This window comes from Phoxinus phoxinus (genome assembly GCF_949152265.1).
Source record: "Phoxinus phoxinus genome assembly, chromosome: 15".
NCBI lineage: Eukaryota > Metazoa > Chordata > Actinopteri > Cypriniformes > Leuciscidae > Phoxinus > Phoxinus phoxinus.
This window is the reverse complement of record NC_136890.1, coordinates 5,479,990-5,505,074: the sequence shown is the minus strand read 5'-3', so window position 1 is coordinate 5,505,074 and position 25,085 is coordinate 5,479,990. Positions and strand designations below refer to the sequence as shown.

The 25,085-nt window shown below is 40.1% G+C and overlaps 1 protein-coding gene across 6 annotated transcripts in view; it reads left to right on the top strand.

Annotated features, from left to right (window-relative positions):
- Positions 1-4,539: 4,539 nt before the first annotated feature.
- The window catches only part of prkg1l (protein kinase cGMP-dependent 1, like), a gene marked incomplete at its 5' end in the record, with an annotated part of 36,145 nt that continues 15,599 nt past the window's right edge, over positions 4,540-25,085 (top strand). For 3 of the 6 annotated variants that reach the window (XM_079637951.1, XM_079637950.1, XM_079637949.1), the window contains 5 exons: positions 5,263-5,385; positions 14,837-14,954; positions 15,051-15,217; positions 17,817-17,930; positions 23,343-23,448. In XM_079637951.1, coding sequence (XP_079494077.1) covers positions 5,265-5,385; positions 14,837-14,954; positions 15,051-15,217; positions 17,817-17,930; positions 23,343-23,448 — 626 coding nt within the window. Of the gene's footprint in view, positions 4,724-5,262; positions 5,386-14,836; positions 14,955-15,050; positions 15,218-17,816; positions 17,931-22,331; positions 22,503-23,342; positions 23,449-25,085 lie in introns of those variants that run through there. The other 3 variants (XM_079637954.1, XM_079637953.1, XM_079637952.1) reach the window with 3 other exon arrangements.

The window sequence follows — 25,085 nt, the reverse complement described above, 5'->3', positions numbered from 1 at the left end:
TGGTATCCGCGTTTCGATCGCCGCACTGCGCGGGGGTCGAGAAACTATAGCGGAGATATCAGCGAGGCGCGCGCGCTCTCGATGTCTGAGGCGGCCGGCTGTTTCACATTCAATGACTCGGCCGTTTTGGACGGAGAACATTTTGTGGCGCGAACAGCGGCGTTGGTTTACAGTGTGTATCAGTAAGTGTGAGTGCTCGTGAGCAGTCACAGGGCTTACGTTCACAACACGGCCGGTAAACAAAGGTCTCCGCGTTCCGATCGCCGCACTGCGTGGGGTCGAGAAACTGTAGCGGAGGTATCAGCGAGGCGCGCGCGCTCTCGATGTCTGTATAGGGCGGCCGGCTGCATTACACACCCAATGATTCGATCGCTTTGTACGGAAATCATTCTGTGGCGAGAACAGCGGGGCGCGTGAGCGGCGCCGGGGTTGCAGCATTTATCAGTGAGTGTGAGTGCTCGTGAGCGTTCACAGGGCTTATGTTCACAACACGACTGTTAAAGCTTTCGTCCCCTGGAATAACTGTGCAACAGAGCGGGCAGTGAGTAGGTGTGGGCACTGTAACGTGGGCACATATCCTACGTCTAACACTCGAGCGGCGCGTGCCCGCTTATGTGAGTGGGCTCTGTGACAGTGAGGGACACCGGGGGGGATCGTGCTTATGTGTAGGGTGAACACAGTGGCGTGGGCACATCTTCTACACTTGAAAACACCGTCGGCGTGAGCCGGAAAAACAGACACTACACTCTTTATGAGATTTATCTGGGTCGCCGTGGAAACGGCGTCTGTGTGCAGGCGAGCGGGTTAAGCAACTGGCTCGTTGGCTGCGGTATACACTACTGCAGTAGCCTTTGCTAAGGGGACTGGCAGAGCGGGTAGGTTTGATGGCGGTCCGGCCGCGGCGGGACTCGCGCATCTTCTCCTCCGTGCGGCTGCTAGGAGGACTTCGCGGCTCAGGTTTCAACGCGATCTCGGGCCGGGGTCCCCCGGGGGGGAGGCGGCTTGTGGCGGCTGTCAGAGCGCGATCTGTCGTCGCTGCGAAGAAGGTCCGCTGGGGGAATTTGTATCCCAAAAGCAGCCATCATCGATGGTTCTCCGTCCACCTCATCCCCTGAGGCGACAGCAGTGAGGGCCGAGGCCGGCAGCTGCGTGTCGGGGGGGAGGGGGTCTCTGGGGGCGGAACTTCTGTTGCGCGGCCCACCGAAGACAGCCGGAGTGACATCTTCAGCGTCGAACGCGGCAAGTCGAGCCCGCAGGGTCGACATTGGCAGTTCCTCGCAGTGAACGCAGCCTCCCGAAGACAGAGCGAGGGCTGCGTGGTCCTGTCCCAGGCGGAGAGCGCAGAAGATGGCGGTCTCCGTCGCTGAGCGGGAAAAACGAGGCATTTTGAAACAAACACCTCGTGCTCTTTTAGACACGTGCGTTGCAGCGGCGAACGCACGGAGAGGAAATACACATTATATCATAGACATAAAAAGGATATGACGCCGGATAGCGTAGCTGGCACGGACGGCTGAAGGTGGCGAAGACGGCCGGCTTCCTCAGGCGCTGTCCTAAGCTGGCTGGTCGCTGGATTCGACGGCGGCGACTTCTCTCAGAGGTCAGCGTAGCGTAGAGCGTCGCTGAAGAGATTAAAATCGAGTGTTAGCAGCCTGAACTGCCCCTTATATACGCTAAGCCACTCCCATTTCGGCGGGCTTTGCCGCGTGAGGGCGCGAAGCGCCCTCATTGGGCGTGACGTCACGCCTGGGGCTCAGTGGTAGGCTGCAGCAGTTGCCGCGGAGCAGCCAATGAGCGCGCTAGATTGCCCGCTCTAGGTCTGACTGCTGCTGCACTGCGTTTACAAGATATGGAAATTTAAGGATAAATTTTGGCTTCAATATCTCGAGCAAAGAGACTTTACCCGGTGCGTACTTTCAGTACGCAGTACGAGAGAACCTCTCGTAAGAGAACACAAACTAGACACTGTGACAAAATAGATCTTTATTTTTTGATAAATGGTTTAATAACGGTTTACTTTTAGTACGTCAGCTATTCAACAACCAAGGTTTTTTAATGACCAACACAGAATTTCTTTCTGAATACAATATGCCAGTTACCCCCAAATAGTTTGCCATAGTTATGGGGGCAATACCAACAGGAACCTGTATCCTCTTTAAAAACTGCATCCACTCTCCTACTATAATTACTACTTTTCCTGAGCCAACTGAAATAGGTAAAATATGTTTTTCAGGAAAAAAAGAGAGAAACAATAAAGTTAGATTCCTTTTTCTTGTAGATATCATTTCTGTTTCTCCTGCAATCTCTTACTGGAATAATTTATTTAAAAACTCAAATTGGAAAAAGATTTGGTCCCTACAACAAAAATATAGTCCAAAGGACTGCCTCACCGACAACTCCTCCGTTCGCTTCTGCAGCTTTAAGATGGCCTGCTGCTGTGCGTCAATTTTCTCGCAGGCCAGATCCAGAGCTGAAGGTTCTGGTCTGCTATAATAGTCGTGACACCTCAAAGACGCGCTGGCATCGATCAGCTCCTCATCCTCCCCTTGCCGCTGTGTCCTCTGCCACACGCTTGGCAGAGAGACCAGCAGGCTGAAGTTGTTCCAGGCGAATAACACCGGAATCGCCCCGGGTTTCAAACGGAGTCGGCCCCCTTCAATTCTGTCTTCAGCCATAAAATGCCGACTGCATACAGTGGTGTATCTCCTTATAACTAAATTTTCACGCCTAATGTTTCGGACCCATATCGCCCTGACTGACTCATCCTTTGGAAACTGGTGGAGTTAATTTTCCCCGACACAGACCAGATCGGCACACAACAAAAACTGCTGTTCGGATGTTCACGTTTCTGATATTTCAGCATTCGTGACCTTTTTAATAAAATAAATACACTAAAGTTTGATCAGAAATAAAAAATTTATTATAATAAGCAAAAATTAACAGAAAATTAACAGTGGCCTCAGAGATCACCTACCGCTGCGGAAATGCTTAGACCTGTTTTCCGGTTCGAACGCTGGGCGCTCCGCAACCCCTATTCGCCATCGACCAGAGCCGTTGACCAAGTCAAGTCCTGCCCTAAACATTTTTCGTTCGAAATTTATTTTCGGACCTCCCAGAGGACTAAAATACTATGATGTACAGGTTCATACAGGTTGAACTATGATTCATAGTGATTTATGAAATCATAATTATTATGAATCATAATAGTGATTCATGATTTGAACTAGCATTCAACTACAGGTTCATAATTAATGTGAATAATGTATAATTCATTCTAAAGTAAAGATCATGGTAACCCACGTGTAATGATACTCAAGTGTTACTACATCCTTCTAAAGGAATTACTTATGATTTATGATTTGGCCTATCAAACAGCTCCCCTTTTGTAAAATAGCCAAAAACGTTTCGTTTATATCACAGCTCGACCAGAGCTTTTGAGCTATAACCGTTTCTTTAAAATATAGCACTCTGTGCAGAATTGAAATGGGCCCAATACAAATTTTCTTGTCTGAGGCGACTCGCGCATTTTAAGATCCGCTCTGTGCTATCATCACTTCGTGTGACTATAACGTGAAACCATGCAGATTTCATTCACCCCAAAAGATTTACACTGTCTGAATCGTTCCCGATCCCTAGTGCACTATGTGCCATTCACTGTGTAAAATCGTAATTGTGTGAACAAGTGATCGATTTTAGCTGCAGCTTCAGCGTCCATTTATAATGTAGGGGGCGGAGCTTAGCATTTGATTGGACAGAAAACCTGATGAGAAATGCAGAGTGATGTCTTCAAAATCATTGATCCATTGGCGGAAGTAGGCTAAGTTTTGAATGCATAATCTAAATGCGAATTTTGTCATTGTTTTGAAGCACACTTACTAAGAGATAACAGTATGGCTAACATATTCATATTAAAAGCCAAAAAACAAAAATATTTGATTTCATGGGGACTTTAATGCAAGGTTGAATGCAATGAAAACCGTGTATTTTGTGTCATCAGTTTATGCAAGTCGTCTAGCCTAAACACTGTGGTCATAGTATTTAATTCTCCGTAAATGTAGGCTATTAGTATGAGCTCCTACCCTCTCCCCCTCTCTCACACACACACACACACACACACACTCGCACTCACTCACACACGCACTCATATCACCGCGAGTGCTGTGAAGACATGATTCAAACATTCACACTCTGGATTTCTCAAGTAGCCTATTCCACAAGCTGACCAGCTGTAATTACTGAGGAAAATCGCCTTCGCCGTGATTGTAATTCCCATGTTCCTCGATCGTTTTATTCAGGTAAGCTAAATGTCTTCTTCTGCTATATTTAAACAAATTAAAAATAGGCTAAATTTGGTTTTGTTGTAGCTTTAATATGGCTTATTATGCAGCTTGCACCTTAATAGGTTATTACAGTCGTCGAGCTTTAAAGACTTAAAATATAGCAGAGCAACTTGAGTTTTGTCTGCCATTAATTTATTTGGATTGTTCAGTTATTTCACTCCACAGTCCCAGTATATCCCCATATATTTATATAGGGCTCATGGGCACTCTCAGAGATCTTCAGTTCGCACTTCAGATGAAGATTGAGGAGTTACGGCAAAGAGATGCTCTTATCGACGAGCTGGAGCTTGAACTGGACGCTAAAGATGATCTGATACGCCGCCTGCAGGGGGAGCTCGACCGTCTGCGCCTCTCCGCTCCAGGCACCTCAGCTGCCACTGCTGGTACTGAAACCCGTTTTATTTTTGAAATGTATTTTATGCTATAGGCTAAGTCAGAAATACATTTTGACTAGATTGTTTTTTCTCTGATAAAAAAAAAAATATATACAAAAACGTATTATTAAAAATCAATAATAAACATTACAATAATAATAAAAAAATTGTATTGTGTTAAAATATGGCTGACGCAAATTGAACTGTTTTCACGCTCTGACGCCACATCCATTTTCATACGCAGTGAAAAATCTAAGCAAAGAGGACACTGACACAGACAGACAAGACAGAGCAGGTTATTTTTATTTGAGACAGTCTCAGCTTTCACATTCTGTCAATTTTATTACGAAATTCAAACAATAAAAACCGTTTTGGCACTTAAGCAGGTTGGAACCGATCATCTCTTCCTCTTTACTACTTGTTAACAATAAATTAACACGAATGAACATCATAAGGTATGTGGAAAGATACAGTACAACTTAAAGAAATGTATCATAGAGGGTTTTCACCGACGTCACGTTTTGGGCGGTAACCCGGATGTGCGGCCATTATGGAGGCACTCGGATGTAAACAACAGCATGGATTGGACTGTTTATGTACTACTGAACACTACACTAATAAATCACGGAAAAAACATGTGGAAGCTGCAAAATCCTATAGAGAAGGACTTGGTAAGCAGGAAAGAGCGCAAAATTTTGACAAACTAAAGTTAATATGTGGTAAAGATCTGAAGCCCTTCTCTAGCCCTTACTGCAATTCTTCCTTCTATTTCTTATCCCGACATAGATAAGCATCCCGTTCAGATTGTCAGTCCAAAAAAGCACATGAAATCCGTTTCAAGCTACATCCAAATGTGGTTTGAAATCCTATTCAAATCATATATCAGGACATCAGCTTTACTCTGAATTAACGCTCTGATCGGATTTCGCGTGGTATGTGACTCTCACGCCACGTAAAATGTAAACGTCAGGCGCTGTTATAGGGAACATGCTAAAAGTCGCTGCCGAAACAATGCTGTGTTGTTGCAAAGTGCCGGATGAGCAAAAAATTATTATTTTTGAAACCAGCGCAGACAAGAGCGCGGAAAGTTCATAACAGCCTCCTACAGGTCTGCCGCTCAAGATGCAGTGGTCCAGAGCGGCGGCTTCACATTTCCATGTTGTAAAATTTAAATTAGACAACATCTCTATTGCAAATGCAAACCCCTCCATCAACGCAACGTCATTGCCATATTGCCAAAGAGCTGCATGGACACACAAATCGGATCTGAACAGTTGCGATACAGTGTGGACATCATTTTAGATCAAATTCCAATCGGATACAAAGATTATCAGATTTGGACTGACAGTGTAAATGTAGCCATAGTTAACTACGTCAACATTTTAGCCATAGTCAACGCTATTTACACTTGTGGCTGATGCTGTACCTCTCTCAACCACAAACGCCTTCTTTCATCAGTTTTTTGCACTCTTCTCTTTAACTTTTAATCAGCAATAATCAGCCAAATTTGCGAGTCCGTTCAGTTCAGTGACATTGTTTACATTCAGTGCCTCCAAAATGGCCGACTTCCGGATTGATGATGTGTAGTGAAAACCCGGTAACACTTTACAATACGGGTGCACTAATATGCATTAATTCATGCTTAACTAATGCACAGATAATCATGTGTTAATGTATGACTCATGAAGAAATAAACCATTAATTAATGATTACTGCATCAGCAACTAATAAAGATTATATATGGTTAATATATTAAGTAATACATGAATTGTTATTAATTAAATGTGTCATATAATGCATTCATTCCCTAATAACATATTTTATTAACTAAAAGAATTTGTCAAAGCAATGTACTTCAACTTCCAGTTGTCTGCTTTAATTAATCATTATGATTTGCAAATGTATCATTATGTTATGACTTTACTTGTTGAGGCACATGCTTATTAGCTAATTGTTAAGTAATATGCCATTCATGGCTTTTGACAGTTTGCACATGCAGTGAATGTAATGTCAGAGAATGTGTTTTAAGGATGGGTGAGTTGGGCTGCACACAAATATCAGCACACCAGAATCTGAACTCCTGACCGCGGTTACACTGTTTCAACTGGACGAGACCAGCTGTCTACACTGGACATGACAGACCATTGCAAGTCCAGTTGTCCATCGTAACAGAACTAGCGCAAGAGCTCGGAGTACGTCAGGAATAGAGTGTGGCATCAGTTTACTGGGTTTTGTCGTGTAGCGTCGCGCCACATCCAGTGTAGTATCATAATGGACGTTCTATTGTCTTTGTCCAGTCTAGACACAGTGTTATGAAATAGCAGAGCTCGGCCGCAAGTTCTCAATGTACCACGACCTCAAGCTTAACCTGACATAGGCCTATTCCTGTGCATGAACAACAACGTAGGATGCGGCAGTTCATCGGACTCAGTGAAATCTTGGTTGAAGAAATTGAAATCCATGGCTTAGTGTGGATGTCAAAACCAAAAATGACATATAACTTAACAATTACTTAATAGTCATGTGCCTCAACAAGTAAAGTCATAACATAATGATACATTTGCCAATCATTAGCTAATGATTAATTAAAGCAGACAATTCAAAGTTGAAGTAGCCTACATGACTATTGTGGTAATTAATGCATTCATTTACACTATTAGTTAATAAAATATGTTATTAGGGAATTAATGCATTATGACACATTTAATTAATAACAATTAATATATTACTTAATCTATTAATCATTTAGAGTCTGTATTAGTTGCTGATGCAGTAATCATTAATTAATGGTTTATTCCTCATGAGTCATTCATTAACACATGATTATCTGTGCATTAGTTAAGTATGAATTTATGCATATTAGTGCACCCGTATTGTAAAGTGTTACCGGAAACCCTCTATATGTAATCGCATCCATCAGGGTTTCAACCAGGGAAAGAGGTCAATAATACAGCGTTCGTAAACACAATGTTATATTTACCTCAGAAAAGCCATTTGATAACCAGGGTGTTAGTTATCTAGAAAAAATAAATAGAAGAGTATTTTGCGAAATATATGCACTTTATTAATTATTTATTATATTTTTAATCATATCATTTAAAATACTATAACGTTATTATTATAACAAAGCATATTAAAGACCCCCTGTGATGAAAATCAAGTCTGTCTATCAATGTGGTGCTTTTAATATGCTTTAAGACAAACCATGAGCAAATTCATAAGTCTCCTTAAAACTGCAGTGAACCAAAGACATTATCAAAAGTCTCAAGAGAAGCCAGGGTATCCTGGTATATTGTCCTGTTGGTATGAAAAACCGTGTACATTTAGCAATAGCGGGTGAATTATGATGTATATTACGATGTTATGATGAACTAGCTTTCTCCATTGGCGTTCTGAGTTGTTTAAAGCATTTAACTAAGGCTGATTTTTAGAAGACACTTTTTGACTCTGAGATGGCGAACGGGAACATGGTTTGTGTAACAGTAGCATCACATTATTAGCTTGATAATGTAGTCAAGCAAAAGGCTAATCATATCCATTACCGTTATGTGTCCGGTGTTGTAGAGAGCGATACATTAAATGCATTGTACCATTCTGATACATCGACATGTAGACAAGCCTGTATAAGTCACTCTTCAACTTCTTCTGAATCAGTTTTTGGTTCAAATATATATGGCTGAATTAAACCAGTATTTCCACTTGCCATTGTGCAGCGTTAACTACAGTAAAGTTGGCCGAGTGTATCTCTGAGCTGGTGCGAGTGAGTGGAGGCGTTGCTAATATAAGGGTGTAAAAATTCTCAGGGAAAAAACGTTTAAATATGTAATTTTGGTGATCACCGATGAGTTTTAAGAGATACAATTATTGACTACAGGGGGACTTTAATGTTTACAGCATTGGTTGAGAGATTTTTTTCCTTAATTGAGAAAAATGAACATGTAGCGACTGTAACTACCTGATATTTATTCAAATGAATCGATATTGAATCAAGATTCTAGATCAGAATCAAAACACAAGCTTATTCATTTAAATCGTGACATTTGTGTCAAGCACTAATAAAAACATTAGCCAGTTAGTGTACAATGTAAACGTTGTGACATGTTGTCTCTAAACTAAATGAAATTCTGTTTAGTTACCAAATAACCAGTAAATAGCAGGCGTCACTACTCACTACTGGACAACTAAGGGGAGTAAAGCTATCTTTACATCCACCTTGTATGAAAAATTTGTGATATCACATAAAAAAATTAGGCAAGATGCACATCATATTTAAAAAATCTTACCCGATAAGAAGACATGCGCATAAACTACAATATATTTACCAAATTACTCATTATTGATGTGCAACAAAAAAAAATCATGTGACTTTTCCTCAACTGAGGATGTGATTGGATAACTGGGCTAACCAGGGGACCAGTTTTATTGCACAGCATATCAAATGTTGGTTTTGTCACTCTGAAATGCCTGAGCCAAAGTCTGTCATCAAAGCGGCTGGGTATAATTACCTGCCAGTCCCAGAAGCGTCTCACACGATTGCACTCCCAAACACCAGGTATCCGCCTCAGAACGCAAGACAACATGACAGTGTTTATTGGGTTTCGTCTGCAGATATGGGGAAAGACATTTCAAGTGTAATGCCAGTTTTTCCTGACCTTTGTCTAATTGACAGGTTTTATTTTTTCCTATCTCTCGCTTTTAATTAAATCAAAAAGCCTACACTTCTGAACAATAACCACTAATTTGTATTCTGTAAGATTATTTCTTATATGACAATTGTATGACTGTTTATGTACTACAAGTCTACTACAAGGATTTTATACAATGCAAAAAATAATAATTTGCTATCACAGAATTAGGCAGAAAACATATTTAATAGTTTCTACACTGTAATAAAGGGTGCATTCGACTTCATCAAGTGGGCGAGGGAGTTTATTTGGACAGACCCCCCGAGCCCCGACCCCTTGATTTTGACTGAGGGAGTGAGTCTACTCAGTAAGTACACTTCAGGCAGATCCATAGACCACAATGCAACATGATTGCGATGTCACAGTCTGGATTATGTTCTGTCTTGTCTTAGTTTTCATGATGTTCAGTTGTTGTTTTCTTTTGACCCAGTTTTCCCATGTGTTTTATTTGATTTATCCTATTCACCTGTCCCTTTGTTTGCCCTGTGTATTTAAGCCCTCAGTTTCTGTTAGTTCTTTGTCCTGGATTGTTTCATGTCAATGTGCACGTGGTTGTGTTTCCTCTGAGTTGTTGTTCTATTTATTATTTTGATTCATGGATTAAAGAACTATTTTGCACATCTCCTTCGTCGGTCGCTTCATTACAGCCATCCACCGTGACAGGATCCAGGACCTACAAAGACTCAGTGCATGGATCTGGCTGACAGAAGAAGACAGGCTGAGGACAATCTTCTGTACACCATCTGTCAAAACGGTCGACCTCTAGAGTCTGGAGCGTTATGTGGAGGAGGTTTTGGAATATTCCCATCTGGTGAGCAGGAGCGATTCTACGCTCAATGCCTGCTTTTGGATGGGACTGGAAGATGATTTATTTTAAATTCTTGCTCCTGGTAAATGTTATATACCCTTAGTTCAGTGGTTCTCAAACCTGAGTGGTTAACATGCGATCACCGTGATCCGATCAAGCAGATCGGATGATAAGCCAATCACGGTGCGTTTACACCTGTCCACATCAAGTGGCTTCTGTATCTGGATAACAGATCAGATCTCGCATTACCGCGAATAAAAAAAAAAAGGATGGCTCCAGTGCAAAGTCGACCTGAAGTGGTGGGTTTTCTTTTAAAAACAGTTTTCAGTCAGGGGACATTTTACAAATCTCGCATAATGAGGAGGATGAAGAGGCTGCAAGTACTAATAATGTTGATAGATGCCATAATGGAAATGGTACAGAGAAACGTATGGGTCCAACCGAGAACGTTGCCAGCTGTGGTGGGAGAAAAATGCACGTTCTTTACAGAAAATGAATGGAACTTTAGGGTGCGAAAGCCAAACATTTCAGTATATTTGCGATGTACTTCGCACTCGACTGTATCGCAAAACCACACAGCTCTCAGTTCCGGAGAGTGGACGGGGAATAATGACAGTGGGCGGGTTTTGTGTGACGTCCACCTGTGAATGCAGACACGATAGCTGGATTGCGTTTACATTTTACACTGAGATCCGATCACAATGCGTCCTCGACTACCTCAGAACCTGGACACGGATAACATTCCGATCAGAAGCGTCTTTTCAATGTGTATGTGGACAACATCCGGATACAAGTCGCATGTTAATGCCAAGTGTAAACGCAGCCTGACACATCCATTTCCGGTCTAGCGGTCTCTACTAATGAGCTCAGCTGAATCAGGTGTGATAGAGGAGGGAGACATCCAAAATGAGCAGGACTGGTGGTACTCCAGGACAGGTTTGAGAACCACTGCCTTATTTGATTATATTAATTACGTCCTCTGGCTAAATGGTTCTGGCATGAAATGGATTTGGACTACATTTTTATATAGCGCTTTCACAGACCCAATGGCCACCAAAGCGCTTTACATGTTGCCTCACATTCACCCATTCATACACCGACGGCGGTGTCAGCCATACAAGGCGCCATCCAGCTCGTTGGGAGCAGCTGGGGTTAGGTGTCTTGCTCATGGACACCTCGACACTTGGTCAGGTTGAACCGGGGATTGAACCACCAACCTTCTGGATTGTAGACAACCTACATGAACCACTGAGCCACTGTCGCCCCTATTGATTTCATGGTGTCATCATTTCATGATGAAGTTACAGGACAATACAAAAGCGTTTGGGTGCTCCAGCTCACCCTGAACCTCCGGCCGAACCCTCCACATCCCTCAACATCGGAACCATCTCATTCATTCCTCCAGTCTTCATTCGAACCCGAAAGATGCTTTTGAACAGCGTTGATCTGGTGGCAAAAAGTCCTGCGTTTATTCCCATCCAGGCGGCTCTGAAGAAATCTTCCCCTCTCTGGTCCCCACATCCAGAGTCCACTCCTAAGTCCATTCCAGTGGGGGAAATTCCCGAGTCAGTTCTGGAGACTGAAATTCCACAGTCCACTCCAGTCGGAGAAATCAGCGAGTCCGTTCCAGTGAGAGAAATTCCTGAGTCTGCTCTAGAAAGTGAAGTCCCTGAGCCTGCTCTCGATAGGGAAATTCCAGAGCGTAGCCCAGAGAGCGTTACACTCTCCATAACGGCTCTGTCATTATATGTCTGGGCCACACACATCCACTCCAGCCCCTGTGTAGTACGTCCAGATTTCATTCATACACACATTCATACTATATATGATCGAACAAGTCAAATTGTACAAATATTTGGGTTTATTAATCGACGATCAGCTTTCTTTTTGTACAAAAGCTCAAATTAAAAATAGGATTTTATTTTAGAAATAAAGCCTGTTTTTCTTGGAAAACCAGGAGGAGATTGGTTGCTACCACGTTTCTCACTGCACTCGATTACGGTGATTTGCTTTATAGAAATGCGCCTGATCGATGTTTGTCTTTGTTGGATACTGTCTACCATAATGCATTAAGATTTGTGACTGGATGTAAGGCATCAGTACATCATTGTACCTTGTACAAAATGACAAACTGACCCTCATTGTCAGTAAGGAGACATATACGTTGGCTTATTTTTATTTATAAGTCTATATTGGATATGCTTCCGTCTTATCTTTGCTCCTATATGTCACGTAATATCAGTTCTTATAATTTGCGCTCTGGTAATTTGTATTTGTTAACTGTACGGTTCGTACAGAGCTTGGTAAGAAGGCTTTTAGTTTTGCAGCCCCAGACACCTGGAACACATTACAGACTGATTTGCAATTGCGAACTCTGATTTCATTTGGTGAATTTAAACATCGTATGAAAGTGTTGGAAATAGATGCCATAAATTGTTGTCACAGTTTTTATATACCTATATCACTTTATACCTTAAATACCTATATCACTTTATACCTATGGTAGGTATAAATTGTATTTTTAAGTAGCCTGATGTTGATGTGGTTTGTGTATGTATCTTGAGGATCTTGTTTAAATGTTTCTTGTTGTTGTACGTATGCTTGGTGATCATATTTGTATTTTGTAACTATGCGTTGTTAGTATGCTGCCATTTTGGCCAGGTCTCTCTTGCAAAAGAGGTTTTAAATCTCAATGAGATCATCTGGTTAAATAAAGGTTAAATAAAAAAATAAATAAAAATATAGAACATACTTTTTTTAGTGGTCGTGTAGTAATACTTATTCAAAATACTTTGGACACAGCCCTTGTCTGCGGCTATAAGGGATATCCTGTAAAAGTCATAAGTTATTACTTATACGCGTCCGTTTTGAAGTTTCGGGGAGAGAGCACCCTGTGCTTCCAGAATGAATGAAACATACTTTACATGTGAATTTGGTGCTCCATAATGTTCACATCGCTTCAATTTGGATAATTAAACATCAGGTCATGTATCTATCTCGTCTCTTTGAATTTGAATCTAGATTGATTCACATTGGCCCATGAAAACCTCTATGTGAACACACTTGCTCGAGAAAAGTGCAGCGGACGAATTTTCGTTTTATTAAAAGTGCAGGGAGCATGTCGTATTCTACGCCCATGCTCAGTAATATATTTTTAAATAATTTCATTAGCAATTTTTTGCTGTCATAATCTTTCATCAAAAATGCCAGAAACGTACCCCTGTGATATAACTCACTTTACCTTCTAGCATATGAAAAGCCACAACTTACCTTATTCTGTGGATCATAAAAGAAGATATTTTGAAATATGATTTTTTTTTTTTTTTTACCATATATTTGAAGTCAGTGAGTTTCAATATTTTTTGGTTGCCAACATTCTTCAAAATATCATCTTTTATATTCCACCATTTTTTGTGAACAATCTCTTCCGGGAATTGATAGAGTGAACTTCTCTGCCCTGTTTCCACCTGGTGTTAAGATGCGTTTTCAGTGCTCCGATCACAGGACGTGTACTGTTCAGCCGATCTCAGCCGAGACGTACTGTTTCCACCTTTTAAAATGCATATCTTCTGTGACCACTTCTGATTAAATTTCTTTGTGACACTCCCCTCTTATTCTGTCACTCTACATCACTTTCTAGGTAGCAAGGATTTATTGTAATCTACAAACACTATTGACCGAACAAACCCATGTTACGTGGATTGCGTGTGATCAGAAAGCAAGCAACTGAAAAGGATAAAGAAGGCAGCTGCAATTTCGTTCCCATGATCAAAATCCATGTGTTTTGCTACAATGCAGCAAAGTTTGAATTGCATAATGTTTTGGTGCGCTTTCTTTCTGCACGTCCCACAATGATTATGTATTAGGTCAGTAGGCGAAGTGTAGGTGGCAATTCTACAAAAGCAATTCGGTTGAATGTGTTTTCAAATAGCTCTGGAAATGGTTGAAAGTGGACAAGCTCAAAATGTTTTATGCCCCGTTTACACCTGTATTTAGCGACGTCAACTTGCTATCAGATAAATGAAAATGCATCAGGGCCTTTGTTTTCATTTGCATTGGTGGTTGCTGAATCACTCTGTATTTGCATATAGATAAACTTTGCGAACTCTAGCAGCTCAACATTGTCACTCCCGGGTGAAGCCCCTCCACACTACCAGTGACTGTTTTTTGATAGGTTACATAGCGATGTAATGGTTGGTCCTTAGTAGACTTTCCTAATTCTGGTTTCCCTGGTAATAGTTATGAACATTACTGTAGCTAAGTTGTCGTTCCATATGGCCATGTCTCATCTAAGAGTGCAAACACTGGACTGTATAGTTTCACACACATACACACATTTTTAATTGTTATTGGCATTTGAAGTTTATGTTAATTGAGTTTTAAATTAAGTAATATTCTAAACTTTTATAAAGTACGACCTACTGAATCCCAAGAGACATAAAGTCAAGGATGAAAGAAGAATACATTAGTGCAACCATAATAGTGTATGAAAAAGCAAACATTTTTATATGCAGTGTACATCAACAAACTGCTCAGAGTTCAGATGTAATTACCCAGTCTTTTTTTTTATCTTATAAAAAAAATCTTATTACCGGTATTCATCTTTACTCTCTTTTCATTTGCATTTAGGTCAACAACGTGCTTCTTCCCTGAGAGTGAGGAGAAAAGCTCTGGTTACAGATTCAGTAACCATGGAGCCAAAACTAGTCTTACAAAACCCACCAATCAGCCATAGCAAGAGCGAAGAGTAAGAACCCTCCGAAAATTTCAACTCATACTCATGTCTCCTAGTGCTACATTTCCCCAGTGTAACACTTTGTATATATATCTTTATTTCTTTCAGGTCAAAGAGGCTGATAGAATCGGCTTTAGCAGAAAATGACTGCATGAAATATCTAGACAGGGATCAAATGCTGTGTTTGGTGGATTCTGCCTATCCCATCACACTCAAACAGGGTGTGTGTTTTGTCCAGGAAGGGGATAATGGAACCCAGGCATACATTGCTGAAGGTGAGGAAGAGTGCAAGAATGAAAGAGTTGTCCTCACCTCATAACCCCTCTCAGAATGGTACATGTTTTCTTTGGACTCATACTGCATGTTGATTTGTGAGCATGTCTGAACATTCACAGATCCCAGTGCTTACATGGTTATCTTATAACCTAGTGCTCAAAAGTCACTCATTATTAGCCGAGGTCTAGTCATGCCTCCAGGCATATTCTGAATAATGTATTTCTTTATGGATTGCAGTGAGATGTGCTTATGTTATGTACTGTTCATCTTTTCTATAAGCTCCTACCCTTCAGCTCTCTTACCAAAGCAACTTTACAGATATAAAAATCTCTTTCGCCACAGCCTGACTATTAAGGGGGTCGTTTTGTTTTGTTTAAGGACATTATGAAATTAAGATAATGTCTGTACTATGTTATGATTGTACTGTACAATTATACAAATAATAGTTTGTGAAGTCTGAACACTTTCCCTCAGGGCGTACGTTAACTGAATTAATTGAGAATCTCACCTGAAAATCCGATAACATCAGCAATTGTCATCCACGCAGCTGATTTCTATTCACGAGTTCACACTTACGAATGATCAGAGAGTAAACGGTTATGCGTATTTGGCGTGCTGTCCGGGGGGAGGGCTCCGAGCTCGGAAATTGGGCCCGAACCAAGAGTACTCCCCCCGTATCTCTGGTTAGGAAGATAACCAGGCAAGTGTGAGGAGATGGGGTGGTGGAGGGATGCTGAAAACGGTCGAGGAATATGGGTGAGGTGACTGTGTATATTTATAGGTTTTACTCGTGCTGATTGAGTGGACCTGTTGATTACTGATTGCTGACAGCTGGTTGGAATGACTTGATTGCTTGATCATTAGAACGTGTTCCTCCCGAACCTTGTTAATAAAACATCATTAAGTGAATGTAAAACTAAATGTATCTTGCATCACAGGGTGAAGTCAGTATGTACATTAATGATGATTTGAGACAAATATAATGTAAATTTATTATAAAACAATGTAAATAGCGTTGTTTTGTCTGGCGTCACCTCAGTCACCTCAGCCACCTAGGGCTTCGGGTCAACTGGGAAAAAAGCAAACTCACCCCCGGGCAGAGGATCTCTTTTCTCGGTATGGAGCTGGACACGATCAACACGACAGTGCGCCTCACGGAGGCCCGCGTCCAGTCAGTGTTGGACTGCGTGAGCTCGCTCAAACGCAGGACAGCTGCACCACTGAAACTATTCAGAGGCTCCTGGGGAATATGGCATCTGCATATGTGACGCCGCTCGGATTGCTTCATATGAGGCCGCTTCAATACTGGCTCCACGGTCGAGTCCCGAGATGGACGTGGCAGCGCGGTCCAAGCCGGGTTTCTATCACCCCAACTATCACCAAACTCTCAGCCTGTGGCATTGAGCCGGTTTCTTCCCAAGTGCTCGCTTCAACCAGCCAGTGACACCAAAGTTCCCACTCCAGTGTCGGCTTGCAAGCTTTCCCAGTGTTATCCAATAGTTCGAACTCTCCCTGCGCAAAGCTTTCCGCCCCAGTCAGTAGGGGGTCTGAGAAGCTTGCTCAGGGCACTGGAAGTGGCAGCAACGTGCCATTTTCAATAGGGATCCCAAATACAACGACACGTTGATGTAACGTCGAACGTGACCGACTGAAAAGGAATGTCTCGGTTACATCACGGTTACGTATGTAACTCTTGTTCCCTGAAGGATCCCATTCCCTGACCATCTCTGTACGGCCGCCACAATCTCGGCTCCTCAGTGAAAAACAAAAGGTGCATGCATCCGCTTTCCGTGTTTCAAATGTTATTTGACATGCAAATATACTTATGCAGAATATCTAAAGTGGACTATTGCAATAAAGTGAAATTAAAATCAAGAACAAGCAGTAAAGAGTCAAATATAATTCTTAAAGATACAGTATCAAAAAATCCTGTTTAATTCTGAAGGTTGAAGAGAAGGTGCACAACGGTCATACAAATAAATTATGTCATTGGTGTAAGACACCTTGACTAACATTTCAAGTGGACTTCAGACAATCATTTGTTCTGTTCCTTTCTCTGACTGAGGCACAATAATTAGTATGCACCTCCCATAGCATTTGCAGGACCAGGCAGGTAGCAAGAGAAGTGTGAGCCTGACCTGCTTCTGGGAAGATAGAGCGAGAGAAAACATTCCAGCTGGTTATGTGAGGGGAATGAGTTTTAAAATCTCAGTGTGTGTCTAAATAACCAGGTTGCAAGTGAAAAAAAAGGATGGAGAGCAGGAGAAGAGATCTATCACCATCCATTAAAGTTTTCATCAATACCTGTCCGTGAGCTGTGATAATCCCCATCCGTGATTTGTTAAGAAGGAGGGCAGTATTTGTCCTGATGTGCCGGATTGTTTTGGCTCTGGGCTTCTCCGTGCCAAATCTGTGATGGGCCAGATTCAGATCATCTGTCTATGTGTCAGGCATACTGTCACTCAACACCTGTCACTCCCGGCAAACTTGAGGGATGTGTGTGTGTGTGTGTGTGTGTGTGTGTGTGTGTGTGTGTGTGTGTGTGTGTGTGTGTGTGTGTGTGTGTGTGTGTGTGTGTGTGTTTGTGTGTGTTAACAGAGGGAAAACTGGAGGTATCCAGGGCTGGCCAGAGGCTGCACATCATTGAGCCGGGGATGATGTTTGAAGAACTGGCCCTCATTCATAACCACACCTGCTCCACTACTGTCACAGGTATTGACACATGTGTGCATTCACTCACACGCGCACACACACACACACACACACACACACACACACACACACACACACTCACAGGTATTGACGTATCCGTGCATTCACTCACACACACACACTCACAGGTATTGACGTATCCGTGCATTCACTCACACACACACACTCACAGGTATTGACGTATCCGTGCATTCACTCACACACACAGAGCTCAGAGGGCTTAATGGAGTCATTTGTCAATAAATGAGGCAGTTGTTGACATACAGTAGGAGTAAAGAGATATAAAATTACTGTGGAAAGTATAGATTATATAATTTGGTTTTGGAAGAATTTGATGAGAACGGTTTTAGTTCATACTGAGAAATCTGTCTTTTGATTACAGACTTTGGGGGTTTGATCAAATCTGTTTGAGATCTCTTCTGAAACTCTTTAAAGTCACCATAAAATCAAAATGGATAATTCTTGCTGTTTTTTTAATGGAACATTGCATTATTTATTTAAATGATTTATCAATGCACATCATTATTATTTCTTTTGTGCCCTTTTAATTTTTAATCAAAATAACTTCTCCCTCCTCCCTCTTGCAATGGCATCTCTTCTCTTCTAATGTGTTAACTGGTGTGAGGGCGGGGCAACCTGTCACTCATATAAGATCCACCAATAGCAAGCCACAACCATCCAATCAATTTCCTGTGAACAAATTCAAGTCCTGCCCTACATTTGTTCTTGTTCTAAAAGCTGTTTCAAACAGACATACGTCACAATAGGACAGAAAAGATGATCGCAACTTCCGTTTCATGTCAACTTTAAATTAGACAGTATATGAGATTACTGTGGACTTGGTCTTATTTTTCAGGAAAATGATCTGAGAAGCAGAAGTCTTGAAAAAAAGTCAGTTTATTCATATTGTTGCCTAGGCGAAGCAGTTGAAATAGTAAAGATCTCATTTGAAAATTATTCTGTAGAAAATGCACTCATAAGTTGTTCACATAATGAGTGTAGTAGTAGTAGTACATATGCCATGTTAATCCCACTTGGGATGCACTGAGTGTGTCTGGGTAATCAGAGTATTCCCGCCATCCGCCATCTGAAGCTGTACTGAGAGATCAGGGGAATATGACATCAAAGGAGAAATCATAGCAATTCTCAGCCTACAACACACCACACTAGAGTCCACAAAACATACTGCATATTGAATGGACAAATCTAAAATAAAAAAAATCACACATGGTTGTGATTTTTATGTTGGTCCTTCAAGTCTTATTACACTAGTTGTCTTTGGTAATTTTGGGAAATATTACCTCTTAATTTTAATACAAAATGCAGCTGTATCCTATGAATCATGTTTCCATCTCAGAATAACATTTTAAAAAGGTAATTGTAAGAAAAAAAGTCACATTGTGAAGCACAAAGTCACTGTTAGAAATAAAGTCACTAATGATATAAAGTCACGTTGTGTAACACAAGTCACATAATTGCAAGATGTCACAGTGAATTCAAAAAAAATTTTTTTACATGTAAACACATTGATTGTATGGTAAATTTTTGGGGGTTTCTGTAGAGAAAATATGTCATTTCTTCAACCCTGAAGAAGATATCTTTGTCAGGTAGATGAATTAATGTTCATTCTTTGAGGTGTATCCCCCACATCATGCTTTGATTTATGACTCTCTCAACACCTCTTCTCTCTCTTATTTCACATACTCTCTTGAGCCCATTCTGAGCCACAGGGACATCAGCTAGATCTATTAATTTTAATATAGCATAAAAAAACAAGGAATAAGGTCTGAAGGAAAGAGAATGAGCTAAAAAGATGGATTGAAAGTGAATGGAGGATCCAATCAAGTCAGATCATTTTATACCAGATCTTTCTTTTCTTCGACAGACAAAGTCAGACTTGATTGTGTCATTTTCATCTTTCAGTTGATGTCCTTTTCCAATTCCGCATTTGTCTTTTATTTTCCCACTCAGTCTCTCTTTCTGAATTTTCAGGCTTTTTCTACCCTTACACCCTATTTATTTCAAGACTCTTTTCAAGCTTTCCTCAACTCTTTTCTTCAGCTTTGTTCAGGTCGTGTGTTTGGTGACAGCCTGAAATTGCTTTCTTTTTTCTCTCCTCTTTTTTCTTCTCTGTTTCTTTTCTGATCTTTGCTGTCTAGCCTGATCTCTTCTATAAATCTAAGTAAAAGATAAACACAGTTTTCTCAATCAGGGAAGCTTGTTTCCGCCACAGAATAAAACAATTTAAAGGATAATTGCGACTTTATCTCACAATTCTGAATTCATGTGTGATATAAACTCACAATGGCGAGAAATAAAGTCAGAACTGTGAGATATAAACTTGCAATTGTGAGAAATAAAGTCAGAACTGCGAGATATAAACTCACAATGGCGAGAAATAAAGTCAGAACTGTGAGATATAAACTCACAATGACGAGAAATAAAGTCAGAACTGCAAGATATAAACGGCGAGAAATAAAGTCAGAACTGTGAGATATAAACTCACAATGACGAGAAATAAAGTCAGAACTGCAAGATATAAACTTTCAATGGCGAGAAATAAAGTCAGAACTGCGAGATATAAACTTTCAATGGCGAGAAATAAAGTCAGAACTGCGAGATATAAAGTCACAATGGCGAGAAATAAAGTCAGAACTGCGAGATATAAAGTCAGAACTGCAAGATATAAACTTTCAATGGCGAGAAATAAAGTCAGAACTGCGAGATATAAAGTCACAATGGCGAGAAATAAAGTCAGAACTGCGAGATATAAAGTCAGAACTGCAAGATATAAACTTTCAATGGCGAGAAATAAAGTCAGAACTGCAAGATATAAACTTTCAATGGCGAGAAATAAAGTCAGAACTGCGAGATATAAACTTTCAATGGCGAGAAATAAAGTCAGAACTGTGAGATATAAACTCACAATGACGAGAAATAAAGTCAGAACTGCAAGATATAAACTTTCAATGGCGAGAAATAAAGTCAGAACTGCGAGATATAAACTTTCAATGGCGAGAAATAAAGTCAGAACTGCGAGATATAAACTTTCAATGGCGAGAAATAAAGTCAGAACTGCGAGATATAAACTTTCAATGGCGAGAAATAAAGTCAGAACTGCGAGATATAAAGTCAGAACTGCAAGATATAAACTTTCAATGGCGAGAAATAAAGTCAGAACTGCGAGATATAAAGTCAGAACTGCAAGATATAAACGGCGAGAAATAAAGTCAGAACTGCGAGATATAAACTCACAATGGCGAGAAATAAAGTCAGAACTGCGAGATATAAACTCTCAATGACGAGAAATAAAGTCAGAACTGCGAGATATAAACTCTCAATGGCGAGAAATAAAGTCAGAACTGCGAGATATAAACTCTCAATGACGAGAAATAAAGTCAGAACTGTGAGAAATAAACTATATAAGTACTATGTTACTGAAACACAGGAGTAGATATACACAGGATAACAAGAGGCTAACAAGAAACAGCTGTGGGAAATTAATTACTAGAGACTAACAAGGGTAACAATTGAAAAAAACATGGCAGCTGTGGAAACAAATGCTGAATTCAGAACTGCATACTAGCATACCACTCATACTACTTTTACCATATCTTTCTAAGACATAAATAGTAAGAGTAGTATGCTAGTAGCAATATCCATCATTTCACCGTCTAGGTTAACTATAGACCGATATAGTCCGGCTATTCTAGCCAAAATAACCTTAAATTTGGTTACATGTAATATTTTTACAAAATACTTGCGAGATGTATGATATTCTATTATGTAAGCAAAATCAACAGTGATTACAAGGTGCTTGGTTTAATTTCTTTGTCATGAAGTCTATTCTTGCGCTATGGTTAGACGTCTATTACATTTTCATTAACAGCCCAAATTTTGCCTTGTTTTAGACGTCAGGCTGTGTTTATGGACGCTATTAGATGTTTTTTCAAATGCAAAATTGCTTGCTGGGTATGTGGTTCCAAATTCAGCAAAATACAAACATTACAGGAACTAAACACAGGAAGAAAAAAAGCAGTACAAAAGGAACAGAACATGCAGTTCAATATAAAAGTCCTTGAACACAAAACACAGGGGGAATTGTGGCATTGAATTAAGAGTGACAGAGTGAGTCATGCACTTTACTGAAAGGTGATACAATCAATAAATAATAACTCCACTGCTATTATTATTATTATTTGGATTTTAATGTTTGGAGTCAAATAGAAGTTAATCATAAACCTTCATAAATCTAGTAATGTAAAATATAATGGGGATTGTTGCTTTACTGTTAAATATGTCACTCTGTAATGGTTTCTAGAATTTAAATGGATGCAACAATCGCATTTCAGTGTCTCACAGTCATATCTGTGTTTGTGGTATTCATTTATCTATTCACAGAGATCTGGCAGAGAAAAGGACAGGGATAAAAGAGAGGTAGACAGAGGTACCAGGAGAGAGCAGAGGAGACAGATTGCAGTTTTTCTCTTCCTAATGACGGCAAAGTCAATTAATCTGTGAAATTACTAATTCAAGGGGGTCTCAGGAACACGAAGTGATCGAGAATGAATTGTGGGTGAACTATTTTCAGTTGATCCCTCTTTTTTTATTTTTATGGAACTTGGTAGAAGCAGTTCAGCATAAGGTTCATTAAGAATTATCTTGCGCTTTATTAAGAAACATTCTAACTTGTAAATGTGTTAATGCTAAACTTGCAATAGTGTATGTTTCTCCAGTGGCAGATACTGATGTCTAGAGAACATAAGGCCATTGATATACCTAAACTTTAAAAACAGCAAAATGCACACAAAATGTGTTAAATTATTAACCCTTATTCTGTATAATATTTACTCAAAAAAAAAAAATGTAATCCATCGACAAGGTATATTTTTTTATTTTTATTTTTTAGGTTAAATAACACTATTGTTATTCAGCCTGGCCAATGTAGTTGTTGACAAATGAATATTCTATTCTATTCTATTCTATTCTATTCTATTCTATTCTATTCTATTCTATTCGTGTGTGTGTGTGTGTGTGTGTGTGTGTGTGTGTGTGTGTGTGTGTGTGTGTGTGTGTGTGTGTGTGTGTGTGTGTGTGTGTGTGTGTGTGTGTGTGTGTGTGTGTGTGTGTGTGTGTGTGTGTGTCACAGGGGGCTTTAGACAATAACCGAGTTATTTTCACAATTTTCCTTGCAACTTTATATATTACCAATTGCCAGTCCATGCTGGTCTGTTTTTTTTTCTTCAAGGATCTCAGACTTGTTTTTCAATGCAGGTCGTACCATCCATATCAATTTCTTTATCTGTCTTTACATGTCTATCCACCACAGGTAAACTGCCTCACTCTCTCCTTTGATCCCGTCAGTCCACAGATTGCTTGAGATTCGGTGTGGATGTGTGTGTGTCTCTGCAGCTCTTGTGAACAGCAGGCTGTGGGTGATGGAGGGTCAAGTGTTTCAGAGGGTCATGCAGAGAAGAAGCCTCATCACTATCACTCAGTCTCTGCAATTCCTGCGCAGGTAAAGGCCACCATCAACATTTTCATATATAGATGTTTAAAAGATTTTACACTTTTGTCTTCTTGAGTTGACTTTAAAGTCCCCCTCTAGTCAATCATTTTATCTTTGATCACCAAAATGACATATTTAAAAGTTTTTTCCTTGAAAAATAAATAAAAAATCAGAGACTTATTTTACATCTCGTGAAAAGGGCATTATACCACCCCTTAAAAATAGCTTGAATGTTACTTTACACCCTTGCCTCATTTAGTATACGCGGTGCTATGAATATGCAAATTAGCCCCGCCTCCTCTCACTCACTCAGCTCAGAGATCCACTGGTTGACGGTCACAAGTTGATCTGATTGGTTACAAGGTAGTTTGTGGCGTCAGAAACACCAGCGATTTCAAATCGTGTCCAGAACAGAGGGGACGTGTTCCCGCAATATTCAGATTAGTGATCCACAGATATGGTTTTTCATAGGCAGATTCTTGTACTTAGTGTTCATCTAAAATATTTGGTCATATCCTTGCAAATATACGCTATTTATCCTTTATAACCCCGAAGCAACACATCTTTTCACTCTACAGTAAATTTAAACACACATACAAATAATAATAATAATAATATAAATATACTGTATATACATAAACACTATGGAAGCTTGTTTTCGCCTCAATTCTGATCACACAATTCTGAGACAAAATAATAAAAATTTTGAGACAAAATAATCACACAATTGTGAGTTCATGTCTCACAATTCAGACTTCTTGCAAATGTGAGATATACTCTCGCAATTGACCGTTCGCAAAGACCCCCTTAGTTACTGTCGCTATGTCCGACAAGCTACGCCGCTCTCACGCCACACCATGTTCTCACGCAGTGAAAAATACATCGCGGAGCAGAGACACTGACAACACGCTGACAGATAGGACAGAGCAGATTACTTTTGGGTTACTATTGATATTAAACATATTAAACAAAGTCTCACCTTTCAAATTTGGTCATTTTTAAAAAGAAATTTAAACAATAAATACTGTTTTGTGGCTCTTTAATGTGTCTGACAGATCGCTGTAGAGCATCAGTTAAAGCTGCTCGTGAACCGATCATCTCTTCCTTCTAGTTCATTTATAGCATCAGATAAACATGAATGAACATCAGAAGGAATGTTGTTTTAACCGCGGAAAGGCGTCAGTACACTCCGCTTCTCAAGTTCAAATCCTCCCATGTTAATCTACTAACTCTCCTGACTGCTTTGTCGGACAAAATGGCGGATGGCGAAGTATGATTGGTCAAATCACCTGTCAATCAAGCTCCCTGCGAAGGGTCAATTGCGAGAAAAAGTCACAATATTTTATATATAATATATATTTAGCTATATATATATATATATATATTTATATATATAATGTTATTGGGTTTAATGTTTGTGGCTAAAAACTGTTAAAACCACATTATTCACAGTTATTATTCTTGTGCTTTGTGCGAAGAACAATATTTGATCAAAGTACGGTCAAATGTCAAAGTAAGTAGGAATGAAGACTAAGTGCAGTTAATAACCAATTCTGCTTTTTTCAAAATTGCATGAAACATAATGGAGACAGCGAAAACTTGATATGTTGAACGTGATATAACGTGATACTAGAGTCCACTAGTCT